At 44.9% G+C, this 25,171-nt stretch overlaps 2 protein-coding genes and 1 long non-coding RNA gene across 3 annotated transcripts in view; 2 read left to right on the top strand and 1 right to left on the bottom strand.

Moving 5' to 3' along the window:
• STK10 (serine/threonine kinase 10) overlaps positions 1-14,005 on the bottom strand; it is a 67,162-nt gene extending 53,157 nt beyond the window's left edge. The window contains exon 1 of the mRNA XM_083725579.1: positions 13,030-14,005. Coding sequence (XP_083581705.1) covers positions 13,030-13,185 — 156 coding nt within the window. The 5' untranslated portion in view covers positions 13,186-14,005. The remainder of the gene's footprint in view (positions 1-13,029) is intronic.
• LOC310838367 lies at positions 8,932-13,972 on the top strand. The gene is made up of 3 exons (XR_014560946.1): positions 8,932-11,606; positions 11,834-12,719; positions 12,857-13,972. It is a non-coding gene; the product is annotated as an uncharacterized lncRNA (long non-coding RNA).
• A 4,215-nt stretch (positions 14,006-18,220) lies between the features above and the next one.
• On the top strand, positions 18,221-22,738 carry EFCAB9 (EF-hand calcium binding domain 9). Its single transcript, XM_083725578.1, has 4 exons — positions 18,221-18,401; positions 19,867-20,015; positions 21,311-21,487; positions 22,361-22,738. The coding sequence occupies exons 1-4, from the start codon at positions 18,266-18,268 to the stop codon at positions 22,514-22,516; spliced, it is 618 nt and encodes a 205-aa protein (XP_083581704.1). The 5' UTR covers positions 18,221-18,265; the 3' UTR covers positions 22,517-22,738.
• Positions 22,739-25,171: the final 2,433 nt, after the last annotated feature.

Here is a 25,171-nt window from a genome sequence, read left to right as displayed (position 1 = left end):
GGGGGAACCCACAGCACAGCCCTTCTGTGCCTTTCACCTCAGAATGAAAGGGAGAATCCTATCACTGCATGCTCTGCAATGTCTGGGAGTGTTCACTGATTGGCTCCTCTACAGCATTCTAAGGTCAAAGTCACAAAAGAGATGTAACAAACTCCCTTATTGCAAAAAAGAGGAAGCAATGCTTCCAAAATGAGAGTTGCTGGAGACCCCAGGAGGCAAAGAATGCTCTTGTGCTCAGATCCCACAAGCATCAAGTTGGCACCTGTGAGATTCAGGTTGCTGGACTAGATGGGCCATTGGTCTGATCCAGTATGCTCTTCTAATTGTGGATAAGGGTTGTCTCTCTCTCCAATGCGTTGTCTGAAGGGAGTTTTGTAGCATGAGGAACATTCAAGCTGCAATCCTATGTACATTAGCCTAGGCATATGCTCACGGGTAGTGAGGGAAGAGCCTAGCGATGTCTCAGCTTGGATGACATGCTAAGTCAAACCTTGGCTTATCTCAGAGTGACACAGCAGTAGAAAGGAGCCTGGAGAAGCAAAGGGTTACAAGCACTGCTCAGGGAGCACACATGTTCTCTCTAAGCCATAGTTTGGGCTCACCATGTTGTGTGCACCGGCTTGGAGAAGTGGCACAAGGCTGTATGGTGACAGGTAGCGAGCATGCTTAGTTTGTTTTTAACGCAATCCATTGTAGAACAGAGGAAGGGAAAGAAGAGTTGTGTACAAGAGTGAATCACCATGTAAACGCTCGGAGACCAGCGCTTCAACATGCATCCTTCAGCATGCAAAACATGTACTCCACTACCGAGCTGTGTCCCACTCCTCATAGGAGGAAACCTGGCCTACAGCAGGGTATGTTGGGGTGTGGGGATTAGGAAGAATATTTGATCATAAAGAGGGCAACTTCCCATACTTGCTAGATGTTTCTTAGCAACTCATTGCAATTGACTTCTTTGGAACCACATTGCTGAGCAGAGGGTTGCATGGCCAGTATGAGTCAGTATAAGGGAATGGGGTTTAGGCAGCCAATGCTACAGTGAGGTTATGTTTTTGTTTACTCTTTGTCAAACATGCCAGAAATGTGTCAGATTAAGTAGGTCCTTGTGGCAAGATTAGTTCTTCCACTTCTCTTCCTCCAATTATGAGAAATCTTCTCCACCACAGTTCTATTGTGAACTGGTAGTGCCCCCCTCCCCAAAAAAGGCCTTCTTCAATGGGTCCCAGGGTGGGAACCACGGCAGTGGAAAGCGGTCCTATTTACAAACACAATTCCAAATAAAACTTGGACAACGGTTCAGAGCTTCAGACACACTGCTATATGGGAACTTTCAGCCAGAAACCCTGACCTCATCCCAATTTCAGTAATCCACTGACCACAGAGGTGAAGTGATGGGTATGCTTGCTGGCTGAAAGTGCATTTGAGCAAATATTTAGTATTCAGCTGCATATAGGAAAGGATAATTATCTAGTGGTTGTATGAAAGCAGTCACAATTTTACTGTCTCGAATAGAGTATAATAAGATACTGTACTGTTGCTCTGTAATCATGTAGCTTAAAAACCTGCTTTTATTTATGCTGAGTTAGATAGGTTTTTGTCACTCGGGTGGGGGAGACAGTAAAAGAGGTCAGGAAGAACTGGAGAAGACAACAGAGTGGAGAGATGGATGTTGTTTGAATAAAAGTGGTAATGGGTGCATTTTAAAAACCATCAGGTGAAAATGACAGTACCAGATTTTCATTCCAACAGGTTTTTGCTGGCTATGTTTACCTTTACCTATTTCTGCCATTGTTATCGTATTGTGATTTTGTTGTAAGTTGCCCTGAGAAGTACAGGCTATCAATTGGTCTGAATTTATAGAATGTCTAGGAAAACCTACTATGTGGTGGAAGAACAAAGCTAACGACAGAAACTAAATGGAAAAAAGCAAGATAAGAGCTCTTTGAAGAAGGCATTGTAGCATAAAAACCAATACAAAAGAGAGAGGTTAAGAGTGTGGATTAACAGCAGTATTGAAAGCTGCAGATAACTCAATGAGTCTTCAGTTTTAAGCAGGATGCTTTTAGGAAAACCTCTGGTTGGTGTGCTGGCAGGGGTTTGGATGGGACAGAGATGTCTCTTCACCCTGTCCTGCCTAGTTCTGCTGGAGGGAAGCTCCACCAACAAGGAATGCCCTAATGTGCCTCCCCAACAGGGGGTGGGCAGCAGCTATTGCTGATGGCATGCCCACAGGTGGTGGCAAGCAGAAACGGCTGAAATGGGGCGTTTTGAGACTGATCTGCCCCTGCTGGAAGTTGGAATAGAGAAGGGTTGTTGTTTATTTGCCCTGTCCGCACCCACCCCTTCTGCCCTTGCCAGCACAAGTGACTGGACTGTGGCAGTGTCTATGCCGCTCTATTAAGCACTAAATGCCAAGAGTTTGGATTGCCACCAAAGTGCAGCTTTGGATGAATGAATGGGATGAAAACCAAATTGAAGAGGGTTGAGGCGGGTGGGTGGGGGAGGGATATTGGAAAGTTAAAAAGTGCAGTGCATTCTCAGATATAGGTATTCCCCACCCCAAAAAAGTGTCAATGGCTTTGTGGAAGGAGATGGCATTTCAGACACAGGGCCTTCAGATAGAATGTCTGAAGCAGATTAGAAAGTCAATAGGGGCCACATAGGATTGCTACAAACAGGAAGCTACATGAATAAAGCAAAAATTGGAAAGGCTGTGCTGAGTGGCACTATTATTTCTCTAGTCATTGTAGATGGATGTTTCAGAAGCAGAGAATGCTAGCCATGGAACAAAGCACCTGTTATATGACACCATTTGTGTAAGAGATTATCAGAATTGCTTTAATGCTAACTGGGGCAAGCCAAAACACAGGAGATGCAAATACCTATCGCCCTGCCTGGAGCCAACAGGGAGAACAGCCCACGAATTGAAGACAATAAGTATTTCATCCACATTAGCCTTACATAGCTCTTCAGCAAGCCCAGGGTTTCTGTGTCTTATTGTGAAGGCCAGAAGGCCTCAAGTGGGCAAAAGAATAGGAATGAAGTTCAAGACTGAGAGCTATGCCATGCAAGAAAGACTCTGATTAATTCAGTCAAACATTGCCCTCTAAGAATTTCAGGTCTCACATAATGCACGCAGGAATCCCTGGAATATTTGAAGCATCTCAGTGCCACCAGTGCTATGCTAGCATTTTCCTCTTGGAGAAGTTTGCTGAACCTTTGCCACAAATGTCAGAAATCTCAATTTCTGCTTGCTTTCAAATGCAAGCCACTGAATTAAAAGGCCGAGATGTCCAGCAGTTACAGCAGAGGTCTACAGTATGGAAAGTAATGTCAAGAAACTACCACAAACAGCCCTCTAGTGAACTGGTTGAGAGCTCAGATGAGGTATGGAGGCAATAATCCCCACCTGAGAGATATTTGGACCACCTCACAATAGAGGGGGCTCTGATCCAAAATGAAGCAGGCTGGCTCCTGGGCTTTGGAGCCATGTGGGAGCCTCTAGAGCTCGTTCACGTAATCAGGAAGAAAGTAACTTATTTCACAACATAAAAATATATTCATTAGCGGAAAATAGCAATGAACTGTAATTGTCACATGCAGAATTTGCCAGAGATATACTCATACTCGAAATCCAGGAAATGTAGCACCAGGGTAGGGTCAAAATAAATTTCATTCATCTAGGAAATGACAACATTGCATCTGACAAAATGATTGGGGGGGAGAGGGAGGAGGGAAGGGGATTTGCAGTGTTCAGATCATTTGAGGTGGTGTAGGGAATTCCCCAGCCATTAGATTCTAAAAATAATCACCTCAAATGTTTGAATTATGGCACAATCCTAATCAACATGTGCAGAGGGGGCAACCAAGATAGCAAAGGTCTGAAATCCAAGCCTTATGAGGAACACTTGAGGGAGTTGGGCATGTTTAGCCTGGAGAGGACTGAGAGGTGATATGAGAGCTACCGGTATCGTCTAATATTCGAAGAGCTGTCATGTCATGTGGAAGATGGAGCAAGCTTGTTTTCTCCTGCTCCAGAGGGTAAGACCCAAACCAATGGATTCAAGTTAAAGAAAGATTCCAATTGAACATTAGGAAGAACTTGCTGTTCGTAAGAGCTGTTCAACATCGCAAGGTGGTGGACTTTCCTTCACTGGAGATTTTTGATCACAGGTTGGATGGCCATCTATCAGAGATTCTTCAGCTGGGATTCCTGCACTGCAGGGGATTGGACTAGATGACCCTTGGGGTATCTTCCGACTCTAGAATTCTATGATTCTATATTTACTCAGAAGTCAGTCCTGGGGCTTACTCCCAGGTTAGCACGGTTAGTATTGCAGCCTTAAAAAATGATGATTTTGCACTGAATGGAAGATAAGGAGACAGACATTTTCAATGTACTTAAGAAAATGGCTATTTGAAATTGAAAGCGGAGGATTGCTATAGTTAGGGTATATTGCAAAACCAATAGAACAGAGAACTTTACAAAAACAAAAAACCCAGACCACATTTTCAGCAGGAAGTTACTTCAGTACATTGTTTGCTGCAGAAACAGGCAGTGTCAAGAGGCCACCCTAGCAAAACACATCCTGCCACAGTCGAGTTATCAGGGGCGTAGGTGTTCTCATCAGTAGCCTCTGGAACAGAGCGATAGCATTTCACAAGAGGCACAGATGCATCCCTGCTGTTATAGCAAGGCGGGCAGCCCTGGTTTGGGACACGCTCAAAAATACAGATAAACTTTCCTGCTCCAGTATTTGCAGTTGTACAACAACATTCTAGCAAGCTGACCTTCAGCCTGCATGTGTAAAAAGTTTATTTGGGCTATTTTGCTTCGAGCATCCACTACTGTGGTATAGGTCTGTGCATCATACAAGCTGGTCAAGCATTTCAAACGGCCCATAACACAATATACCTTTCTTTTGCCTGGTTCACTGCTAACAAAGCCCCACCCACATAATGCTGAGAGTCACGCTCAGCTTCTTGATGCTCCAGGGCATCTGTTTTTACTGTCTGAGGAAAGGAAGAACAAAATGTTGGCAGCAGCAAGGAGCGTCAATCCCTTCTGCTGTAGATTGGAGACTGATATACATATATATCAATGAGGGATGGGGCCACTGCCCAAAAATGGCATCCCCATGTCAGGTTCAGCTCTTGTCTCTCGATTGGCAGTTCTTTGCACTCACCGAGTGGCAGCTGTTATGGGGAATTGTGGAGGCGGTGGGCATGGTACAGAAAGGGCAGAGAACAATGGAGTCCTGACACGGGGCACAGAGCAAGATGTTAAGGAGGAACAGGAAGGAACTTGGCCATGGGCTGCCATTTTTAGTAGACAGAGATGGAGATGTGCAGAGCATCCTGCAGACTTCAGAGACTCTCTAAATTACAAGGGATTACCTTCTCATACCTAGCAAGCTCAGATGTACAGAACTGGAAGATCCAGAGTCCTCTGCAGAGCTTCTAATTGCTTTGAATGGATTTTGGACTGGATCAACATAAACGCTAAGCAGACTTTGTTTCAGTAGTTAAGAGTCTTATGCTTTCCACTAAGTGCTGCACCTGTCAGTAATGCCTCGTGCAAAATCTCTCCCAGTGTATCTGCTTCAACCTGTAACACCAATAGTTCCTTTGATCCCCGTGCATATATGCAAGTTAACCAAAAGGTCTGCTTTATTCTGTATTAAAAAAAGCTTCAATGGTGTAGAAATAAAATTATTTTAAATGTTTTTCTTTTTCTTTTTAAGGGTATTGTGCTGACACGGTAACATCTGTTGCAGAAAAGCAATCAAATTAGTATTGTTTTGCTGAGAGAGACACCCATTAAAATGAATCTATACTGCAATGGTGCTCAGCACTGAACCACCACACCACTGACTCTCCCTTACTTCCCTTCCCTTTTCTTAAACAACAACAAGCATTTCTTTTGTCCCAGTTTCCACAATTTGAGATGGGATATGTGTTCCCCCTCAACATATGCATGGGTTGAGGAAGATGATTAAAGACAAAGTGAGAGACACTTGTTCTAATCTAGGCAAGTTACACATTTTAAAGGCAGCTGATAAGCCTCATTTAAAAAAAGACAGGGCAATATATTTTCCCCATAAACTCATTGCAGGCAACCCAAATTCCTCAACGTAAAACATTCAGAGTGCTTATTCGTCAGGTTGTTTTGCACCCAACAATTATTTTCTGTGTGTTGCTGGCAGACACAGGACATGATGACAAGGACATGATGAGGAATGCCTTGGGGACAGCCAGACTTACCCTAGTTAAATTGGTAATTAAACTGGGAAAACCGCAGTAATTACTGAGCTATTTGCTGGATGTCATAACATTATTCCAGATTTACTGGGATAATTGTTGTTCAAGACACTGGCTGAGAGCTGTCTTGGTACAATGGGTTGGTACAATGGGTTGTCAGGGCGAACAAGAGCTTAGAGGCATCTGAGCCTCCTGCACCCTGCCTGGAAAGGATTGGACCTTCCTTGCTGCTCCTACTGACTCATCTGGAGGCAGTGCAAGACGGTCCAACAGGATACAGAGCAAGGGTGGCAACCTTTGACCCTAAATATGTTGTTGGCACTCCCATCAGCCCTAGGCAGAACAGTCACTAGGTCAGAGATGGCGAGAGTTGCAGCAGCCCAGCAATGCCTGGAGGACCACCCGTTTCCCTCAGGGTTCTCAAGCCCACTTTACCCCCCTCTCTCAGCATAGATCAGGCCATCTCAACCATAGTGTGTGGCATCCTATCCCTGTTGAGGAACTGACTTACACAATACACCTGCCCCTTCCCTTCCTGAGTTCAGTTACATTTGTATAGTTCTTTTGCTCCATGGGGAATGGAGAAAGATGCTAGAGCTAGAATGCCCACTTGAAAGAAGGGGGACACTTATGACAGGTCCTTTGTCTTCTTGTCCACTGCTCTCTGGAGAGCAGGAAAGTTACCCACCTGCATGCAGCCTGTGGTGTATTATTATTGTTATTATTATTATTTATTTCACAGCAGCTGCATCAACAAGTGACCTCAAGAGAGCGTGAGGGTTGCTAAAGACCACTTTCTGAACTACTGAGTGACCTTGGCCCAATCTCTGCTTTCCACTTGGAGTTTTAAAATGAACCAGGAAGTCCCTCTTCTGGCTGAGAGGAAGTCTCATGGAGAGGTATATAAACTGTATCTATAGTAAACATATGTGATGATAGGCACTTCTTAAAATACATTCCATTCCCCCTCCCGCAAGCTTTTCATTTCATAACACAAGCAAGGGAGAGTATCCTTAACATGCCAACAAGATGTGAATAAATCACCCAGAAGAGATGACCAAGAAGCCTCAAATTGTTTGACACAATCATGATTCACCTATGACACCACCGCCAATCATGCAGTCTTGGGTTACCAAAGTTATACAGTACACCTCAAATTTATTGAAAAACAAGTGCTTACTGATGATTGCTGCGTGCGAATTACAGTCCAATCCTAAGCCCCACTGAAGCCAACAGGATTCACTCCTATGACTGTATGCTATGCATGTTCATAATAACAACTCTGTAAAAATAGGGGGGATTATCTCTAAATTTGCCAGTGAGGCTGAGCAAAGAACAATTTGCCCAATTCCTGGTTGAGCTGAAATCTGAAGCAGAGTCTTTTCAATACAGGCTGGTTATTAATTCATAGAAAGCCAGTTCAGAGAAACGGAATGATACCTGAAGCTCTCTCGGCCACAGTTCAGTTTAGGGGACCGGTGCTGCTGCAGCTACCCACCACCCGGGCTGCATGAGTCCCACTATGAAATATATATGGTTTATATTACACAGCATTTAAACAAAATGGATGTTCTTATACAGCATGTTGCTTATATGCTATGTAGTTCAGTTTTCTTAGATTTAAACATCACTCTGTTGGAGTGTTTTACATACTCCTCACCCCGTCTCGCAATCAACTACTAAGAGAACTGCATGTACAAGAAGTTTGAGGTTCTGGACAAGGATTCCAAGCTGATAATCTGACAACAAAGCTGCCACCCTCGCCATGGCATTCGGGGGGCAGGGAAGTCCCAATCTGCCCTGTTTGTGCAGGCTCAAAGGTCTCTGGGCTGTGGCTCAGCACCAGTGACATCACCGGGCATATTCTGGAGCCTACGGGCACCCAAGCTTGGCATGCCCTCTTCCCATTCAGTTATAAAAGAAGTGAGGTAGGGAAGTCTTCCATGCATGCTTACTCACAGAAGTAAGTCCAACTGTCTTCAGTGAGGCTTATTTCCAAGCAAGTGTGCATAGGACTACAACTTAAATCTGTTTATCTTTGAACAATTAAATTCCCTTCCAACCCAAAATTTTTACAAGAAGCTACTCATACATCAAGGACTGCCCATGTCAGCAAGGGGTGTAATCTGGCCCTGCAAAATGCTTAAATTCCACTATTTCAATGGGAAAAACCAAGCACAGGCCTAAAGCCACACTTTCCTGAGAGGTAAGCCCCACTGAAAGCAGTGGGACAACTTCTGAGTAAGTTTGCAGTGGCTATTGTGCTGCATCTCTAGCCCACTGGAGCTCTGCTTGACTTTGGCTGGATTTAACAAGCAAACAGGAAAGGGGGCATAAAGAAGGAGTGAAAGGAGGTGGAGGAAATGGAAAAGTCTGACCAAGTGCAAAGAAAGGAGTGGAAGCTGAGCTCATTCCCTGAGTTTTTGTTTGAACAATGAAGCCCTTGCCCAAAGAAAAAATCATGTTTAAAAGACCATGAAGAGAAATCATGCTTAAACGACCATGAAGTAAGGAGAAGAAATTCATGTTGGGTATGAAAGGCACAATGATGGGGTTGAGGAGTGGTGCACTCAATCAGAATTATTCCAGGGAGGCAACTATGTGTGTTGGTTTAGCTGCAATCTTATGCCAATTTATAAGAAGCAAGCCCCACTGAACCAAATGTACAAGATTGTGGTGTCTTAAAAGTTAAGCTTTTTTGGGCCAGAGCCCACAACTACTGGGGGATATGGACAGTCTTGGCAGCAGACATATGCAGAATAAAGGGAAGGGGGTCAGGAAGGCTGTTGGGGGGTTAGTTGTGATAATTCATGCAGGGAAATAACCAGAGCATGGTCTTTAGACACACTTGAAAAGATCCATTTAAATGGATGTTAATTTCCAAATAAAGGCTTTTTAACAGTGAGCTACAGTATTCCCAGAGTGACACATTCCTCCAGCTGGTATCACAGACTGGGTACCTCTCCCATTCCCTGTTTCTTTCTCTTTTATTGATGAGTGCAGTGCTTCCCCCATCCAGTCTTCTTTAAAAAAAAAAAAAAAACAGAACAGGGACAACTAGCTGAAAATAAAATTATCCACATCATAATGCCACCATCCAAATTTATGATATGACTGCTTTGGAATACTGTGTACTGTCCTGATCATCTCACATCAAAAAAGATATTGCGGAGTTGGGAAATGTTCAGAAAGGGGTGACTGACACGGAGCAACAGGTCCGAGCAACTCCCCTATGATAGGTGGGCATTTGTTCCCACAGGAGACAGTGGTGGCCACCAACTTGGGTGGCTTTAAAGGAGGATTAGACAAATTGATGGAGGATATGGCTATCCAATGGCTACTAACCCCGAGCACTATGTCTACCTTCACTGTTGGAGCCAGTATGCTTTTGAGTATCAGCTGCTGGAGAACAGGATGCTGGACTAGATGAGATACTGGCCTGATCCAGCAGGTCTCATCTTACTTTCTTAGCAGGAGAGGCATCTGACATAAATGAGTGATTTCCAGAGACTTGCAGCAGCATTTTAGTCTGACAGTGGCAGTCTCTATCTACATTGCTTCTACTAAACACAAAAGTTAAATGCTTTTCTGAATTGTAACAGGAAAGGCGGTTTATTACTCTTGTGGTTTGGATGGAAACACCAATTCTTGCCTTCCAGAGTAGTGGGAACACACATGCATCACATGGTTTAAATAGTTTACCACAATGGATTCTTGACAGCCATTATTTTGTGTAGTCAACAGAATTGTCAAAGAACCTACAAGAACCCTTGCATATTGCTTAAGCCAGCTTTAGCCAACCTTCTGCCCTCCAGGTGTTTTGGACTACAGCTCACCTCAGCCCCAATTAGCATGCTGGCTATCAGGTTGGCTAAGTCTGCCTTGTGCAATTGTGGCAGTGTTATCTGTTGCAACTGCTGAAAAACAGGTCAATTTTTTATTCTTACTTCCACAAAAAGAGAGCTGCGGTCCCTGCACTACACCAGCCATTTCAGCAATGCAGTCACTGATTTTGTACTTCACTCACTAAGGGCAGGGATCCAAGCCATCTCTAAAGTCTTCATCTCTAAAGTCTAACGCATGGCCAGACTCCATCACTAGCCTCACCTTACAGTACCACCTCTACTTGCCGAAGCCCCAATCATGCTCTTGCTAACCTTGTTTCCCAGAAATCTGTCTTCAATCTAGCAGCATTCATATTCCCCCTGCAAATGAGCCCAGCTGGCCTCTCATTAGCTTCTAGTCACTATTACTAACAAGATTTGCCAAGTCAATCCAGGCTCCCCAAAAGGATTTGTCTGGTAAAGTTGAAGACAGCTCTAGTTTCAACACCTGAAGACACTCAAATGGGGGAAGTGGGGGCGGGGAGGAAAGAAGTCCGAACATATATATTTTTATATATGTAAATATAAAGCACTAAGACCAACATCTGGAACAGCAAGTGATCTGTAGAGCATCTCCCTGACATTTTATAAATAAAGCTGCCCATTATCATGAATTGGACCCAATTAGTTGACTCAGCTGAGAAAATCTATGTGGCAGAGAGCAGCCTTCCCCAACCTGAAGTTCTTCAGATGTTTTTGACTATAACTCAGTCTCCCATCATCCCCAACCTGGTGCCCTCTAGGTGTTATGAACCACAGCTGTTCTCAGCATGCTGACAACAGCTGTAGATCTTAACACCTAGAGGGTGCCAGGTTGGGGGAGACTGATGAAGTATCCATCTAGAAATACCTACTAGCAGGAACTTGATGTGCCTTGCTGAAACATACTGGGGCTGAGCTTCTGGGGTTCCTGCTCAGAGGAGCTTACAATCTAAAAGAGAGAGGTGTTGGATCAGAGGCAGGGAGAATAGAACAACAAAATGCAGGGCACCCCTAAATCTGCACTACCTCTTTAATCCAAGATTACTCCACATCCCCCCTGAAGGAACACACAGTCTATATGATTTACAGACTTCTGGCAAGACATGTGCTCCTGCAGGGGGGGGAACCCCCACTACATGGACATAAAGAAAGAGGACACTTGATCCCCAACTCCATCTCCACCTGTTGCCGTGAATGTCACTCTCATAAGAAGCAAGGATAAATTAAAAATTATTTCGCGGAATATTTTCTTTCATCCCCCATTGCCCAACACCATTCCTACATGAAACGAAACCCAGTAAGAATTTGCTACTAACCAAATGGAAGAAGGATTTAACCTTCTTTCAAGGCTTTGCAGGCTGCATGAATGTGACAGCAGCTATGGGAGGCTACTAGTTGTGATCGCTTTCCAGGGCCAGAAGCGGCATGCCTATGAATACCACTTGCTGGGGGAAATCGGCAAAAGAGGGCAACTGTACAGTGGTACCTCGGGTTAAGTACTTAATTCGTTCCAGAGGTCCGTTCTTAACCTGAAACTGTTCTTAACCTGAAGCACCACTTTAGCTAATGGGGCCTCCTGCTGCTGCCGCGCCGCCGGAGCACAATTTCTGTTCTCATCCTGAAGCAAAATTCTTAACCTGAGGTACTATTTCTGGGTTAGCGGAGTCTGTAACCTGAAGCGTATGTAACCTGAGGTACCACTGTAGTTATATCCTGCATAGGCATGGGCCCTACCATTGGCCAGCTGTGTCTGGGTGCCATGGTGGGGCATCAAATTATTAAGTTATTTAGTTTAATATTTATTGTACTTTTACTGTTGGAGAAGAGGAGCTTTCTACCTTAAGTGCCAGAATAACTTGGCTGTGCTTTAGCACTTTAACTGGTTCAAGCAGCAAAGTATTTAGGGCCGGCCCTTGCAGCTTCTGGTTGGCCAGTGGCCTGGCCTATGCTGGACCAGAGAGGCCTTTGGTTGGCTCTAGCAGGTCTCTGGCTATTTCTCCTTGCAATACTTAATGCCTTTCAGTCGCTGAACTGTGTTATTCACACTGGTAGGAACAATATATCTCTATCCAGGATGGTTTGCACGGAGTTGCCATGTGCACAAGGAGTAAAGTTATCCAAACAAAATCTGTATGCACACAGCTGTGGGGTTTGCAGGATTCCTCAACCCACTAAAAAGCCGGGAGAGGGGGATTGGGAAAGGCAGTGATCATTCTGATCTATCCACGTGTGTTCCCGATGCAAAAGTTAACTCACACCACGGGATATAGATAAGTTTCACATTTACGAATGCCCGAATCCAGCTTCACACAGGAGTTGAAGCAGTTAAGGAGAGAAGGAAAGGAACTTCTTCAAAGAGGACAAGTTACTTGTGAAAGTGACATGCTACAAGATAATTTACCCGCTCCCCCTTTCTCAGAGTACAGCAACAGAAGTATAACAACTTATCCTGTAGGTATGAAACGAAACCCCTAAGTGTTTGGGGAGAACTCCACGTGACTTTGGTGAAAATGAACTCGCAGCTCTCCTCTGAGGAAAGTCTCGTGTCACGGCTCGCCACCCTCCGAACCGCATACGTTGCTACCTAACGCGGTTTGCAATTACAAATAGGTAGCTGTGTTGGTCTGCCATAGTCAAAACAAAAAAAAATCCTTCCAATAGCACCTTAAAGACCAACTAAGTCAGTTCTTGGTATGAGCTTTCGTGTGCATGCACACTTCTTCAGATAGTGTTTGCAATGTGTTCTTGTGAACGCGAGAGAGACTCGAGAGATCGCACGCGCCAGCCTTTCCTTCTTCCTTTCGTTAAGTTGCCGGTTCATTTACCTTTTTACTTTACGCCACCAAGCAAACCCCGCGCGCCGAACTCGAACTCGCTCCCGCCACCGTATCTTCTTGCTCACCTTGTACACTTTGCCGAAGGCGCCGTCGCCCAGCTCTCCGACGATCTCCCACACCTCGTTGGGATCCAGGTCCCGGCAAACGTGCTCATACTCCTTGGATCGGCGCTTCTCGAAGGCAGAGAGGCGCAGGATGCGGCGGAAATTGGCGAACGCCATGGCACTGCCCCGGGCTGGCCCTCGATGGTCCGACCATAAACCGAGAGGGCAGAAGAAGGGAAACGGGTCCGGCGAGCCAGCAGGCGCTGCGGTCGGCTAGTCCGCGAGAGGCGAGCGGCAGCAGGCACCGGCTGGTTGGGCGGCAGCTCTCGAACCCAGAGCCGCTCTGGAGAGCAGCGCGCAAGAACAACTCCTACCCGGCAGACGCACCGTTGCCTCGGCTGGGAAAGCGAAAGGATCGGCTCAGCCTGCTCGGCTGCCTCTCTCTGCGCTTCCGCGGCCACGCGTGGCGCGCCCCCTCGCAGGAGAGCGCAGGAGCCGGCGCTCCGCAGCGACCACCCCGGGGCCGCTCCGGCCCGGCCGGGGAAGAGAGCGCTCAAGGCGAGCGCGTGGAGTGGCCTCGCAGCGCCGCTTCACCTGCTGGGACTTGGGCGAGCATCTCTGCCCCCGCCCCGTCCTGGCCACACCGGGAGCCCTCCGCGTCCCGCTCGCCCCGCCTCCTCCTCTCGGAGCCGCCACTTGCGCGTCTTTCCTGGCCCCGCCCCGGAGCCGTGGGTCGTGTGAGCCCGCCCCCCGCTCGGCCAAGCAGCCCTCCGCCGCTTCCACAGCGTCCCTCCTTCGCAAACACCCCTCGCAAGGGGCCAAGGGAATTGTAGTTTCCGTTTCCGATTCCTTTGCCCCTGCTGGGGATCGGGAAGAAGGTGGGTCTCTCCAGAAAGGCAAGCCACCCGGCGAGCAAGCGAGCGGTCCCGGCTGGCGCTCAAGTGGCTTCGTGGCTAAGACGTGCGACGGAGCTCCAGTCCGCCCCGCGAGGAGGCTTAAGCCGAAAGCGGGACGTTATCTCGTGCGCCGCCGACACACTTTCTAACTCTGGGAAACCCGGGAGGATTAAAGATTAAATCACTTCTTGGGAAATGGTCGGAAGGGAGCTAAGAATGTGCGTGTCGGGGAAAGTGTCCTAAAGGAACTTCGAGAAGCGATCTAGCAACCCCGCTTACCTGGAACAGGAGTTCCCTTTGAGCAGACTTGGCTCAGACGGTGGAGCTGTAAATGTCACCTTGAGCAGAGAGTCTCTTATTCAGATGATTTGTAAATTGTAGCTCTGCACTAGCTTTAGGGTTGCAAAAACACACAGACCCGCCCCCTACTGCTTTCCTGAAGGGTGGTAGAAGCGGTATTTGAATGGGTGTCTTTGTAAACAACCAATATTTGTGTGGAATTAATAATATTACCACTAGTACCCATGGTTTGGTGGCAGTGGCTTACAGTCACCTAAGTCAGAATACAGTGGTTACAGACGCTTCAGGTTACAGACTCCACTAACCCAGAAATAGTACCTCAGGTTGAGAACTTTGCTTCAGGATGAGAACAGAAATCGTGCGGTGGCAGTGGGAGGCCCCATTAGCTAAAGTGGTACCTCAGGCTAAGAACAGTTTCAGGTTAAGAATGGACCTCCAGAACGAATTAAGTTCTTAACCCGAGGTACCACCGTATTGTAATTGAAGCCGCTCCACCCATGAGGCTGGGTGAAGCGCTCGCCTCAGGTGGCAGAAGTGCAAGAGATGGCACTCTGCTCACTCCACTGCTTCTGTCACCACCGTCTTGCTTGCCACACAGAAGTGTTATGGTGCGCGGTGCTGCTAATCATCTTAGTCACCCCAAGGCAGAGGAGCCAAGCGGCAACACTTTGTGGAACCCCCGGCTTTTGCCGAACCTGGTGGGAGCTGGGGTGTTGAAGTGGTGGTGGCGTGGCATGGCGGAAGCAGTGGGGAGAGAGCAGTAGGCCGCAATTCCCTTTTTGCCTCAGGTGGCAGAACAGGCCAGGACGGGCCACCTCTGATTGTAATTAAAAATTCAGAATAGCATGTCTTTAGTGGATTTCATACAACATAACACACACACACCTATTATAAGTCATGCCAAATTTACCTTGCAAAATGTCAAGGAGTAAGTTAGACAGGGTTAATAGAAGCAAATATGAACCAATTACAGCTGTAATCAATGACCATTTGCTGAACCTGTCTTCTGAAGGCCCTGCTCTCGCCTTTGGTTTCTTCTAAGCTCACTTCTGTAGTTTCTGAGGCCTCTGTATGATCTTTCCAGCTTCAGGATTGCCGGATTTACTCTGATGACCTTTGTTACTCTGGCACGTAGCTTGCAACTCCACTATGACCTCACAGAGGCTTAGAGTATCACGTCCCTTTGGCTGCCATTGGCTTAGTACCTCTCATCTCACAATGGGGTTTTGCAAAGGTACTATCCGGCAGCTGGACTGATAGGATAATGTTAGAGAAACCTGTTTTGAGATCCATGAACCAGTTTTACTAAATGAAACATATACTTTGACTTAACTGGACCTTGAGCAAGTATTCTACTAGATCAGTACAGTACAGTAGTCTTGGCAGAAACAGACCACTTCTGCTGCTCATACACACTAACAAATGTAAATGAATAGGGACATCTAGAGGATCTGCTTGGAATTACAGAATTTGGAAATGACAGGACTTGCTTTGTGGTAAATCTTCACTAGCTTTGCCAGTTGCCATTTTGGCTGTGCATCTTGTGACCCACCAGACTGAATCATCTCCAGCTGGGGTGGGAAAAGCTCCTGGTCTGAAACCCCAGAGTTCTGCTTTTCCACCCAGGGGACACATTCCCTCCTGACCACTCTTCTAGGGGCCAGTTTCTACACATGCTCATACATCCTCTATTCTCCATCCACGTAAGCAAGAGGCATTCTTAAAGGACACATTCATGTCTGGCAAAAAAACCACCCAATAAGGTGTGAAGCCTAGCAAAAATGTATCATACTCATGATAATAAATGCTGGAAATGTAAGGGAAAAGAAGGAACCTTTTACCACATGTGGTGGACGTGCCCCAAGGTAAAAGACTTCTGGGAAAGGATTTATAATGAACTGAAAAAAGTGTTGAAAAACACATTTATTAAGAAACCAGAAGCCTTTTTACTTGGTATGGTGGGGGGTGAAATCCCCAAAAAGGATGTTACTTTTTTTTCTGTATGCTACAATAGCTGCGAGAATATTACTAGTGAAGAATTGGAAGAAACAAGATTTACCAACTATCGAAGAATGGCAGATGAAAATGATGGACTAAATGGAATTTGCCGAACTGACTGGGAGACTCCGGGACCAGAGAGAAGAGACGGTGGAAGAAGATTGGAAGAAGTTTAAAGAATATTTGAAAAAATATGTTAATATTTACCTAAATCTTAGAATAGCTTTGGAAGTGGATATAGGCTGTAGGGTTAGAAGTAGAAGATAGTGTATTTTTAAAAAGTATTTTTTGTAAGGGATAATATGTAAAGATTTTAATGGTAAAAGTAAGTGTGATTAAAAAATGGTTAAAAATTATGATATATGTAAACTGCTAAAGATGAGGTAAAATGAAAATCAGATAGGGGGACTTGGGGAAGATCACCTAATAATGTTTAGAAAAAATAAGAATAAGACAAGAATTTGTATTGTTTGTTTTTCTGTTTGTGCTGTTTGTTAGTGTTATAAAATGAATAAAACATTTTGGGGGAGAAAATGAGGTGTGAAGCCAGGCCACTGAGGGCCATGGCCTGAAGAGAGTACCAACAACAAGAAAGAGAGGCCTAAATAGCAGCATTTGACCCCCAGGACTGAGGTTCCTCACTCCCGGTATTGAGTAGATGGTATGGTCTAAATGGACCAAAGGTCTGCCTGTATAATTCAGATTTCTAAGCACTGTAGCCTGTCAGATATTGAACCCTGTTTTTGCAACTCCAGGAAGAATGCACAAATAATGATCCAAGCCCTGAGAGCCTGCCGTAAGTGGCAGGTAGACTGTTCGGCTTGGTGGGTTATAAGTTGTTACTATTCTTTATGTTTTACATTGGATGTTGTGGGTTTTTGTATGCTGTTAGCTGTAATTCGTGTTTCCTTTTTGGGGTATGAAAAGCAAGATATACATTTAAAAAAAAATAATAATAATTGCAAAAACAAGTAATTTGTGATGCCCTGAGTTACAGCTTCACAATGCCCCATGTAGAAAGATTAACAATGACTGATACCAACAGGGGGCAACCCCACCTAGCCCCTGCAATGAGAGCAGGCAGCTGATAATGTGAGAAAGCCACTTTCAAATCACTGTTAAGCTTCAAACCTCCCTGGGTGGCCTTGAGCAACTCTCTTTCAATTCCTCTGACCTATCTGGGCCATTGTGGGGTAACACAACACTCTACAGGGCTCTGGGCGAAGGATGATGTTACCCGGAAACGTAAGATGTTCTCATGACATTTCCTTAGACAAGAAGACCCTTCCAAGTCTACAATACTAAAGGGCAGTCCATGCAAAGTTTACATCAGGATTGTGGAAAAGACTCAGAATTCATAGTTTAATGTCTGGTAGTAAGGTGGTCAGGTGAAAAAAATAAGACGAGGCTCCTGCACCTTTAACAGCTGTGTGGAGGGAGGAATTGATGCAGGTGTTGCTTGGATCGCTAGTTACACATGCTGAAATCGGCCCTTCTGCCCAATTATTAAAGGTGCAGGAGCCCTGTCTGCTTTTTTCAACTGACCATCCTACTGGGCACAGAAGCTATGGAGCCCAAACCTGTGCAGTGCACTTTCTGCCCCTATCCCTTTTCTGTTTCTACCTTCACCTTGAAGATTGCAATTTGAGGGAAGGTAAAATGCACAGATCAATCAATCCACAGAGCAGGAGCACGTTCAGCCACTGGACTCCAAATCATCCTACCACCACCAATGGTCAGCGATTATGGGAGCTGTAGTCTGGAGACCCAGAGTTTCCACTCCCAGCCTTAATCCAACTGATTTCAATGTGACACCCCCCCCCCATTTTCTGTGGACTGTTCCCAAAGTATTAATACTTGATCATTTCCAGTTTTGGTCATGTATTGCCCCTGGGTCCCTTATGGCAGAGAGCACCCATTTTGAACACGGTAGAAGTGGGGAGAGGGTTGCTCTTTTCACCCTCCTGTTCTGGTTCCAAGGTGGAATTCTTTGACTGTGATGCAGGAGTCGCCGTGAATACCTGCCAGCCTTCCGCAGGTGAACGGTTTTCATTGTCGGCAAGATGAAGCTGAAACCCAAATGCTTCCTGCACTTTTTGTGTTTGGATAAAATCTACTGCTTGTTATCTGTCAGAAATGCAAGGGCACTGGCGTCCTACTTTCAACTGCTCGATGTTCACAAAAATAATTCTCTGAATGGTAAGTTTCACACAGCAGCTAAAGTTAGGCCACAAAGGTGTGAACTGAAACTCCCAGCATCATTTCACTTCGCCTTCAAGCAAGCCCCTCAGATCAGCTAGAAAGAGGGATCTCAAGAGGCTAATTGATCGGAAGAGGGAGGTGGGGATCAGACCAGAGTGCATGAACTCTGGAGGATGTCTTCAGAAACGAAGCCTGTGGTTTTTCATTCTTAAGGCGTTTGGCCACAAGCCACCCCAGACTGGCCCAAATATCTGGGAGGGTACACTATTAGCACTGCTGGCCAGGCAAGATACCCTTGGTAAGTTTACACACAAAATGTGGAGGCATAAACTTTCCCTTCGTTGTCCCTAGTATCTGGAATTCAGAGGGCAAAACTAGGTTTAACAGCAGTGGCCCAACATGCAGAATTGGGTCTGACAATAAATTCCTATAACGACAGGGTGTGGTTTGGAGATTTAAGTGTAGGGCGGGTGGCTGTGGAGAGCAGAACTCTTTCCTTTGCTTTCCACCTGCTGAAAATATACAGGTTTTCTTTTTAAAAAAACCCTATAGTTTTTTTTAAAACTGGAAGAAACCCACACTGCAAGAAAAAATGGCTTATTAAAAAGCTATTTTGAGCGACAAAGCATGGCTGCAGGAGGGTTCATCCTCCTGCTGGCATACTGTGATTTGAAGTGTCATCATTGCATCTAGCTGCTCCTCAATGTTGTAGCTCAGAATTCATCTGCTCATAATCCATTCCTGGGGCAAACGTAGGAGTGGGTGCTTTATGAATATTGCCTCTCCTAACTTACGCTTTGAATATAAGCACAATATGATGAGTATGTATTTTCAAGTAAAATCATCTTCAATTGATGGCTCTTTAATCAGCATCAGTACTAGTTCTGCGACCACTTTCAGACCTCAGATTGCACTGCCCATACACTTTGAGGATTACGCGAGGCAAATGAAACTGTACGTCTCTTTCCAACTAATGCTTGCCAAACATTTTGTGCCAATCAATCCAAAGGGGGAAGCTGATTTCCATATTGTGGGAACATTTATTGCTAGGGGAGTGTGTTACCAAGATGCTCAGTATAACTGGAACTTTGCACATGCCTCAAGACTGTGTACATTTTGGCTTTGCTCTTGAGCCATGAGATATGGCCTAAACTGTCCCTGCCCCTCTGCCATATCTATTGCAAGCAGGTGCTCTTATTGAGTCTTAAAGTAATGGAGTCAACCTGCACCAATCACCTCCTGTAGTCCGATTGCCTAAACTTACATTTCCTGGGAAAGTGCTTACTCCTTTCTTGTAGATAAAATTGATTATTAAGAGCATGCTCTGATTGACCAGGCAGTAAAAAGAGGTCTCCTGGTCGTTCTGTTGTGGGGAAACCACATTGTATCCTGAGATGAATATGTAATTAAAGATGTATTTAAGGACATATTTAAAACACATTTTTATGTGGATTTCCCCCAGATCTGCAGTTTTACAACTTTCTCCACTATGTAACTGACCTGAGCAAGGCTCAGATCATGCTGGTGTTTGACCTACTGGACTGGGATGGCAAAGGGGAGGTCAACTTTGATGAATTCTACATGTTGGTGTGCATCATAATGTCCCATGAGGTAAAGTTAACTTAGCAATTCCAGGCTGGGCTGGGGTAGGTGAGATGCCTCTGGCAGCAGAAAAGGTAGTAATGTTCAGTACAGTATGTTTTGAATTCTATTTAGCTGAATAGGGGGCATTAAATGTAATATGGAGCCAGAGAGAATACATGCCCACAGAGCACTAAGAAAAAACAAACAAACCTTAGTTCTGGTATCACTAATGTGGTATCCATTGGTGTCACTACACTCCCAGGCACCTGCCATGGGGCTTGTCAATGCCCCCCTGCAGCTCTCCCCCTTTTTAAAGTGCATTTGCTTGTCTTGGGGAGGGGTAGCTTGTTACCACATTTTATTTATTCTTCTGTGAAATGGGTATTTTGAAGTGTCTATGAGGGTTTTAGATTTCCATATGTGTGCCTGGGCCACAAAAGATCGTGAGCCCTTGCCTTTGTTCATCCTAATGCAGTGTTAGCCAAACTTGGGTCTCCAGCTGTTTTGGGACTACAGTTCCCATCATCCCTGACCACTGATCTTGCTAGCTAGGGATGATGGGAGTTGTAGTCCCAAAACAGCTGGAGGCCCAAGTTTGGCCAACCACTGATCAGGCATGATCATGGCTGAGGAAACTGGAAATTGTCAGGCCTGCACACTGCTCCCCTTCTCCTTCCCTCGCATCCAAGCCCAGCTTTAACACAAAGATGCTAGTCTGTGTTAAACAGAGGTCTCCATTACATTCAAAAAAGGGAACTCTCATTTAATGGTGGCTTACTAAGCTGGATCAGATTGTGGTTTAAGATCCCGGTTAGTAAACCAATATTTAAATCAGATCTCTACTTTGAAGCTGGCATCTGAGGGAGGATTAGGATCTCTGCACTGAAGCCAACACATGAGGAAGTGGGGGGAGGGGCACACACCAAAGGAGACATCATACTGTGCAGGATTCTCAATGCATTGCCAGTTCCAAAGTTCTTGGACAACCTCAATTTCATCTTTCATTAAACTGATCTGGGCAAATCTAGTGCTTCAGTTCCTACAGGAACCACTGCATTTTGGAGACTACAAATTCTGTTCTTGTCAGCGAGGTTTATCCTAGTTTCACCATTTGAGACAATGGTCCCATTGCTCTTAATAGCAACCTCAAAGAAAACAAAATACCAAGACCGGAATGTGCAGATGAGGAATGTTAAAAAGTCATACCCCCCCCCCCCAATAATATCAGAGTAACATACGTGCCAATGCTTGGGTTTTATACTGCTGGAATTATTTTTTTAAAGAAAGTTAATTTCTACTCTAACTTCTCTTCCTGGGATCAGAACCACCTTGAAAAGCAGTTCATGTATCGTCATTGTCATCCAGTTTTTGAGCTGCTGGACATTGATGGAGGGCACACAGTTGGCCCAGCAGAGTTCCAATCCACTCGCTTCCTCTTTAATATTAAAAAGACCGAGCTGAGTCAGATATTCAAGGACTTTGACATCTCTGGTGATGAGGTAACATTGTGTGTGTCTGTTGGTAGGTGAGAGTGAGAGAACAAATGCATGGGGATATGTGGGTTCAGGGGCAAAGCCAAGCGGGGCAGGGAGGGGCAGTGAAACAATAAAAATACTTAACTGACCAATCACATCAGTTCTCCCCCCCCAACAAAAGTCCTGCCCCCCAAAAAACCCTGGCTATGCCCATGTGTGGGTTCCTCCCCTACCCCCCTATATTGCCCCATCTTAGTAAGTCTTTGACTTTTATTAGGCTGAAGAAGCCTCATCTAAGACTGCAACAACACGCACTACTGTTCTCTGTGATGTCATGTGATTGACAGGTGGATGGCAGTCCTGCCCACCTGACAAACTTGGCATGATGGGATTTTTTTTAAAAAATTAAAAACATCCAGTCGCCAGCCACATCCAGTCCCACACCCCCATTTTATAACCCCATTCAGAAGTCCATGGTAGGATTAGTTTATGTTCACAAGAATACCATGCACAATTCTGAGTTCCCTTTTATCAACTTGGCAGCTCCTCATGAAATTGCTGGTTCCTCTGTGTGCAGGAACCATACCACACACGAAAGGCATGCTAGCCTTAGACTTGCTTACCCATCGAAGATTCAGAGTTAATTATAGCAGACGTTACAGAAACACATGTAAGAAATTCCACTTGTCCATTTGATAATGCAGGCCATAATGCCTACAAAAAAATTCTCGACTAGAGAGATCTGAGGTTTACCTTCAAGACCACCTCAGAAGGGCAGAGAGAAGACTTAAAGGGAAGGATGGAAAACGCCATGTTCCTCCCATAGAATACTTGCTTATGAACTAGCCATTGATATTTCACTAAACTGCAATATTACCTTTACCTTTCCATCACCAGCAACTGAACTACAAGGAGTTCAGGATGTTTACTATCTTCTGCATTGACCGACAACAGAGGAAGGCAAGGGAGAAACTGAGGAAGCAGATAGCTAAGGCTGAAGCTGCAGCGGCAGAAGCAGAATCATTATCTGAATTTTCTTTCAGTGACCTTTAATTACATATGGAAGAAAAGAGTGTTGTTTCCCCGGCAGCCAGAAATTTAAAAAACGAAACAACCCGTCTCCACACCACATGAAGCAGAGCACACGATAAACACTCATTAAAAACAATTTGCAGGCTGTTTACAAAGATCAGAAGAGAACAGTGAGAATAAAATGTGTGTTGTAAACACAATAACTTTCTAAATAAATAAATAAAGGTTAGTTTTTCAAAAAAAGAGCCATCCATGCTAGATTGTTTATTCTTACTGCAAGAAGACCCACACTGACTTTCCCCCCTCCTCTTTCTGCTCTCCACCCCAACAGCCTGCTCTGGAGGATAGAGGGAACTCTCCAAAACATGGCATTGGCGGGGTGGGGGTGGGGGTGGGTTGGCGGCAGCGGAAGAGAAGAAATCCCATTGTGTAGTTAGACGTCCTTCCGCTAATTCCATTGACAAAACCCCAAGTGAGACTCTGTAGCCATCTCTCTCTCCCCCTCTCCTGCCACAAATGCACACCCTGCTTTTTTTAATGCAGCACTAGGAGGAATGTTCTATCAGTGCAGGGATTTATCTGGGCACAATAGAACATTAGCCTCCTCTCCTCTCCTCCCCCCAAACTATTCTGTGGAGTTTCCCCAACCCTCTAGAACAAATTTGGAGAAGGTACAGGATATGCATGGGGAGTGGGCAAGTCCCACTGCACTAGCACAAACATTTAGTTGAATACCGTCCATTACTCTGTTGTAATACATTGATATGATGCAAGCGTTTAAAGTGTCCCCTACAGACAAAGTTGTAAACCCAAGAGCTCTTAAGAGAGTTTAAAAACAGCAGCAGAATATAACCAAGAAGGCTTTTGCTGAGACCCTTCTCAGACAGCAGTGGGACCCAAGGGAGAGCACTCGATGCAGAACAAAGGTTGGACCATGGATTGTATAACAGCATCGTAATTATCAGCAGTTTTATTTTCAATTCCTTTCCTAATGATCCCCAGCATGGGATTTTCCTTTTTCACAGCAGTCATGCACTAAGTCCACATCTTCATTGAGCTATCCACTACGACCTCAAGGTCTTGTTCAGTCACGGCCAGTTCAGACCCTCAGTGCTTGCCAAATACCTGGGAAAACAAAAATATCCTTGCCTGGTGCCGAAGCAATTGCTGGCAGGCTTCCCTGGGTAAAATGGGTGGCTACTACAAAAGGCCTTTTCTCGCGTTGCCATCCTTTAGACCTTCCTTGAACGCAGAATGACAGAAAGAGCTTCAGATGATGATCTCAAGGGTTGGGCAAGTTTGAGGTCTTTTAGGTAGAGTGGTGATCAAAACAATCAGATATCTGGGCACCATAAGAACATCATTTCAGACCCCAGACCATGAGAATGCAGGGAGGGACAAGGAAATGTTTTACCCTACAAGATGTTCATTTAGATCAACGGAAATAACAACTACTTTGTATTAAGGTTAGCAAAGTGGAAACCCCTCCCCTCCCACATTCAGATAACTTGCAGTTTGAAAGAAAGCATAACCTGTGCGACAAAAATTAAAAGGAAATAGAGAAGCGCCAAATTCTGAAGGGGTCACTGCAATGTAAGGTGTCCTGCCAAAGGTTACTTCGTGAATGAATGGCTGCAGCAAGGTGTAAACTAGGATCTTCCAATCCTGTACTCTCAGTTGTCATGCTATACCTGCTTAAATTCTACTCTTCCCAGAGATGAAGAGGTTTCAGCAAAATAATCACCATTTCTGGTTGTCAAGATTTAACCTCCGGGTTTTTCTCAAAGGCAGTTAGTGTCTGTTTGCTTGCTCCCCCCCCCCCACCTCCCTAAGGGGTCCTGAATTTAAGGCAATTATCTAGGTATTACCATGGCTATAATTTTAATATATTCAACAGCTCATTTGAACTTCCTATCAAGGATGATTCAAATCAGATTGCCTGGTTTGGATCAAATTTATGCCAAGCCACATCCACATTTAGTTTATGCTCACATGCATGGCTAGCTGTTTTAGAAATTAAAAACTAAACCCAGATTGATATAAAGGGTTAATTGCTGGCCTGTGATTGGATTGCCAGTGACCGCCATTACTAAGATCTCTGTAGAAAGCCTTATATTTTGCTAGCTGGGTATACCAAAGCATTTCTGTAATGATACAGACCGTTCACTGACCTAAGGACTCCAATAAGACAGAAGAGACACAAGAGGCATTTTGCAGCTATGTTGGGTTAAGAGAAAAAGGACACAGAGTTTGTATTTTAAGGCAAGGCATCTCCAGTACCAATTTTATTTTTAAAAGCCAAATAATAATAATAATAACCACCAGGTTTTCTTGTTGTTTTTCCTTTCTGTTTAATACATAGAGTACTATACAGCATATTCCTGGCTTTTAGGAAATCATGATGCTACACTGATTTACTTCATTTAATTGGTCAAAAAAGAACCTATTTGTGCTTTGCTATAGAATTTTAAAGGTGTGCACATACTACTGCAATGTCAGCACAACATAGGTACAGTATAAATATATAGTGCACCTTGAAAAGGCTAACCCAAATGTTAACTGCATTTCCAGACATTTCACCTTTGGGCTGAAGGAGACTGTAAGAAAAGTTTCACACATCCTGCATGTACAAAGCTAAAAGATTTAGTTTTATAAAAGTTGCATGGAGGAGGGGTG

This window comes from Podarcis gaigeae, assembly GCF_964106915.1.
Source record: "Podarcis gaigeae genome assembly, chromosome: 2".
In the NCBI taxonomy this organism is placed as follows: domain Eukaryota; kingdom Metazoa; phylum Chordata; class Lepidosauria; order Squamata; family Lacertidae; genus Podarcis; species Podarcis gaigeae.
Note: the sequence above shows the minus strand (reverse complement) of the source record. Positions and strands in the feature narration are given on the sequence as shown.